General features: G+C 35.8%; 2 protein-coding genes across 8 annotated transcripts in view; both read right to left on the reverse strand.

The window, feature by feature from the left end:
• Positions 1-5,244, reverse strand: part of LOC100179442 (kelch-like protein 2) — a 9,730-nt gene that overhangs the window by 3,301 nt on the left and 1,185 nt on the right. For 4 of the 6 annotated variants that reach the window (XM_026838080.1, XM_026838079.1, XM_026838078.1 and 1 more), the window contains exons 1-5: positions 1,742-1,921; positions 1,228-1,348; positions 1,023-1,176; positions 342-709; positions 180-285 (exon numbers count right to left, since the gene is read on the reverse strand). In XM_026838080.1, the coding sequence (XP_026693881.1) occupies positions 180-285; positions 342-709; positions 1,023-1,176; positions 1,228-1,348; positions 1,742-1,863 (871 nt within the window). In that variant the 5' untranslated portion in view covers positions 1,864-1,921. Of the gene's footprint in view, positions 1-179; positions 286-341; positions 710-1,022; positions 1,177-1,227; positions 1,349-1,741; positions 1,923-5,244 lie in introns of those variants that run through there. The other 2 variants (XM_026838077.1, XM_026838076.1) reach the window with 2 other exon arrangements.
• Positions 2,466-4,527, reverse strand: LOC113474942. 2 transcript variants are annotated; one of them, XM_026838084.1, is made up of 4 exons: positions 4,367-4,517; positions 3,744-4,279; positions 3,580-3,683; positions 2,466-2,677 (listed from the first exon to the last, which is right to left on the reverse strand). In XM_026838084.1, exons 2-4 carry the CDS (start codon positions 3,967-3,969, stop codon positions 2,507-2,509), a joined length of 501 nt encoding a protein of 166 aa, XP_026693885.1. In that variant the 5' UTR covers positions 3,970-4,279; positions 4,367-4,517; the 3' UTR covers positions 2,466-2,506. The 2 variants fall into 2 exon arrangements, with proteins under 2 accessions (XP_026693885.1, XP_026693884.1); XM_026838083.1 differs by having other exon boundaries at positions 3,744-4,527.

Here is a 5,244-nt window from a genome sequence, read left to right on the forward strand (position 1 = left end):
CTCGTACCAAGTAAGTAAAATCCTCTTAGATTAGCTTTTTCCTCAAAATCGATCGTACTTACTAGTTTGACAATGTTAGCCAATGTTCATGATAGTTTGTTTACGTTTTTCTAAGGCTGCAGGTTCAAATAACAATACGCATTATGACGTCAACCCGGATCTGAGAATACTTTACTTACAAGGAAAATCTCCATGTCTAGGGTTGCTGGTTGTTGTTGATCCAATGGTGTCAAAGTAATGTTTCCAAACCATTTCAATACTTTCACGGAACTCATAAAGTAGATCCTAAACATATTTATCAGAGCGTGAATTAACGACAAGTTTAAAATAATATATTTTACCTCTTTTCTGACGACTTGTTCAATGTAATTTATACGAAGACTTGTCAATCTTAGATGCTTGAACAAAGTTGGGAAATATTGTTTCCTTGATTGTAGATGATGCTTCACCCAACCAACCATACACTCATAAACAACTTCCTCTGACTCCACCACAACATCTTCAGATGAAATAAACATCTCTACATCTTCCGCACTCAACTCATTCCAACTTTTATCCCGACAAACATCTCTGAAGTGAACCAGCAAATATTTATCAGCCTTCTTTACCAAGTCATCCATGTAAAGCAACTTGGCCAAACCACGAAAGTGAATGCAGTTCTCAGCGTTGAATATACTGTCCACGTATTCAGAAGCAACTTGCAACAAATCTATCAAAATATTTAATGAAAAGAATTTGTTCTAAAAATGTTCCCCAATATTTTTTGTGCGTAACCACCTCTTAGACACTCACCCTCCAACCATGACCTGGTTTGTTTTGCAGGATGATTGCAGCAAAGTGATGATTGGAATTAAACACGGTAAACAAATCTAGGTTATTTTAATGATGGAGCAGAGGGTCACGGTTATTAAGTGTTTCTTAAGGGAGGCAAGAACCAATAAAGGTTAAGCATATCCACCCAAATACATTCATTCAACCCAGCCATGTACAACCTACAAACATGTTAACAAACTATATATCACCTGGTATTTGCATCAGGGCAGCACAACGAATTGTTTCTTCAATATTTTCCACTGATAATTCAATCTTCCCGCTGTATAAGAAACCCAGGATCCGTTCAATACATTGTTTCGATGATTCTTTAATTTCAACTCGTTTTTCAAAACCTTCCTTCAACTGTGAAAGGTTGAGGTTAAGTTTGAAACTTTTAAATAAATCTCAAGTTACCTTTGAAGTGAACATTGCATTGAAATATTCACTTCTTGCTGCAAGAATTCCTTGATGGACGGGGTATTCTTCATCCTCAATACAAATTGTGAAGTCACAATACAGATTATCCATCCTTTGTCTTCAAACAATAACAATGATAATGAAGTATTACATTGTGAAATTATAAACTATGCGGGTTGATGCTTTCACCATTGTGGGTATGTGCCTTTGGGCAAGATACTTAACTACAATTGCTCCAACCCAGTGGTCACTAATGGGTTGCTAAAGTGACAGTGATACAACAAAACAATCACACACAAAGTTTTTTACCCAGAAACGCATAAGCAGACACAAGGTGTATTAAACAGAACATCCAAATTATAACTTGTAAAGTCCTTCCTATTGTAATAATAAGTACAAATAGCTGACATGCCACACAAACATATATTGATGTACAAAACTTATATTGCTAGATGTTTATTACTTCAAGTGTTAACCACACTACACATAATACAATGTAAGTTTATGTTACTTGTTTAATTGTTCCAACATCATCCATGGATATTCTTCACTCTTCATCTCTTTTGAGGTTTTATCTTCAACCAATTCTTCACCAGATGATCCACAAGGAACAACATTATCAGATCCAGACATATCAACAACATGTATTGTTTAACTAACTTTCAATCTAAGAGAAACAAGTCATTACATTAATAATATTTACATTGAATTTTTTCCAAAAACTTTGCCCAAGTTGCACTTAATTGATAATGCAAGCAAAGAATGGCAGCTTGTTGGTGCAAGAGGAAATAATCTTCAAATGCATAACTTTATTTTTAGGAGGACGTCATCATACAATTGATATCAAATTATCCGTTATTAAATATTTTAGTAACGAGTAGAGAATAAAATGTATTTCAAATTTGGTCTCTACTTAAAAGCATTTTTTGATTTGTAATGTTATTTGCCATACAAAAATAAACCTTATGAATGTCAACAGTTTAGTGATAGTTGGGTCCTTATAATGAATGTAACTTGCTTTATTCTAGCGTGCGGGAAAATGACAGTCGTTATTACACGGGTGTTGTGTTTTATACACATCGTGCCAGTTTACAAGCTACCACAGATGTAACTTATTTATCCTTGCATGGCGAGGCAATGACAGTCGTTATAACACGGGTGTTCTGTTTCATACACCTCGTGCTTGCTTACCAGTTAACTTTGTGGGTGACTGTGTTTCTGTATTGCTGATAATTTGGACATTCCATTAGTGACCACTGGGTTGGAGCAATTGCTGTTAAGTATCTTGTCCAAGGACACATACGCCCACAATGGTAGCAGCGACGAGACTTGGAATTGTAACCTCTGGGTTTGAGGCTGACGCACTCACTGCTTTGCCACGACAAAATTCTGTATTGTGAATTCCTAAGTGCGGGAGATTACTAAACAAATCACCATCAAATTCCACCTAAAGTGATTGGTAATGATATTCATACTCATCGGAACAGGTTCAAATTCTCATGTTTACAGTTGCAAAAAGATAAAAACCTACTTTTTTAAAATCACTATTTAGCCAGTTTTTATGCAACATATTGGGGTTTGATAACTAAATCTCCAGAATCAGTGAAGATAAAGTCCACGTGCTTATGTTAGAATATATGTGTCTTAATATACTTGGTTAATGTTTTTAAGTCTAAAAAAAAAGTCTAAAAAAGTTCCGTGAAGAACAAAACAAGCTTGTGTACACTAGGATTCCCCACACAAGTATTTTGATCATTTTGATCGCCCGGAAAAGTTAACAAACGCAAAAAGTTATAAAAATCAGCACAAAATCATAATATTACAAAAAATGTTGTTTTAAACGTGCATTTATAAACTTTATTGCTGAAAACGAGAGGAAATTACTGATTCGCTGTGGCGTTCTTATCGGTTTTGCTGCTGCTAGTAGATTGTATATTGACTCCCGAGGTTGCGTGCTCTTAAACTGAACACCTAATCACAATATAGCAGCCCTGGAGACTTGTATAAAAGTATGTTTTCAAAATACGTCGACAATATGCCAAGGATTTAAAGACGCGTGCTGGGCGTGACAGCACGAATTGCAACGTCAGCGCGAATTTGCCCGTCTCGAATTACAGTCGGTATCGTATAACACGAGCGCCCAATGTTTCGTATCTGATAGACTGATTTTTAATAAAAAACCATAAATTCCTACACTTTTTTATGTTGAAATAATACAAAGTGCTGCATTACGTCTTCTCTTTCACCGCAACCCACGTGTTCTAAATGATTTTAATTAGCGACGCTTTTCGTCCAAAAAGGAACGTATTCTCTTACGCCTTTCTCCTAAGATATTATGTTTGTTCTAACCAAGTCGTTGTAGTCTGGCGCATTTCTGTATTCCATTGGCCGGGGGTCATCGTCCACATCTGTTGTGGAAACACCAGGAAGCTTTGATGCTTCCACAGGACCACCTGAGAAAATTTATTTTAACATTTTGCATTTAACTAAACATGTATTAATTTGATACTTACCCTGATGTTTCTGTTTAGGTTGATGAAATGTTTGCAACGAACCAGTACAGGAGTCCAAATCCAGCACACCTTTCTCTCTAAACTCAACCAGCATGCATAGAACTACTGCAATATGCTTGCATGTTGAATGGGGACCTTGACCTGCAGGACACTCGCAACTTGTGTTTTCGATTTCTCCAGATGATTTAATTTTTAGTTTAGTGCTGTAATGTAACCCTTTTTTCATTGCCGCTTAAACTAAACTGCTAAAATATACACATGCATCCAAATACAAAACACTACATGCTTGTGTGCTTTTAGATTCAGCAAGTAGCTTTCCTTTTTCAATTGATTTTATGTCTGAGTTCATGTGATGGTCAATTGCACCGCGATAGATGAAGTAAGCCTTTACAAAATTCCAAGTTAATGGTGGTATTATGTCTCTGTCTTGATGTACTATGCTCCGAAATTGTTCTGTTGGCCAGTGAAATGCAGTTTGTGATGGTTGTGGTATTACTATGTTTTGAAAATTGTTGTTTCGATCGTAATCTTCTAATCTGAAAGAAAATAATAAAGCTTAACTAGATGGCGTAAATTCCCTGACGTTAAAATGACAGTCTTATAGTAAGAAAGTGCATTCCAACCTTTTAATAAGTCTCGCTTTTTTCCACTCGTCCGTGCTCCTCTTCCATTTAACTTAGTTTTAAGTTCAAACACTGTCAATTTTCCATAGTCTTTTACTCTTTTGACATGTTGCTTGGCGAAGTTGTTTAAATAAAAAATATGTATTTTCCGTGTAACGATTGTTTACGATTTAATTGAGCGTCCGGTATCCAGGACAATGACCGACTGATAGCGCCTCGAGTGGCAGAATTGGCCAACTAAACATCCCCATTGATATAGACATTTTAGATTTTATCGTCAATTACACATATTTTGCACTCGTTACGTTTATAAATACGAACAATGTATATATGTAGTAAATACAACAATTAGTTATTATGACGTCACAGTTCGAATTGTTTGCACAAAATTCTACATTCTGGAAACTTCAATATTTCTTACAAATTTTGAAACGAATTAAATAAATGATAAAGCTAAGTTCGTGTGTTTATTTAGTCAGATATATTAGGTTAAAGTTAAGATCGGGTGTTTATTTAGTCAGTGAATACAAAGTGCTAGTGAAGAATTCTTCCCCTATACGTTATATGCTAATCGCTAAACGAAATACTAACTCTTAACTACCATTTACCAACCTCTAACACTTTCCACCAGCCTAATCTGTAACGTGCCGGAGTATTCTTCACTTATGCCGAAGATAAAGTTAATATGGAACACCGATGCTCGGTGAGTGTTCTATTACTTTACTATTTTGCTGCCGAATTCTACCTTGCTACAGTCAGATAACAAATACTGGGCAATAAGTTAGGAAATGGCGTTAGGGGAGTTTTTGCTTTAGTTTCCAGGCGTTAGGGGAGTTTTTGCTTTAGTTTTCACTTTTCAGTGGTACCAATATTTTGTT

This window comes from Ciona intestinalis, unplaced genomic scaffold, assembly GCF_000224145.3.
Source record: "Ciona intestinalis unplaced genomic scaffold, KH HT000052.1, whole genome shotgun sequence".
Lineage (NCBI taxonomy): Eukaryota > Metazoa > Chordata > Ascidiacea > Phlebobranchia > Cionidae > Ciona > Ciona intestinalis.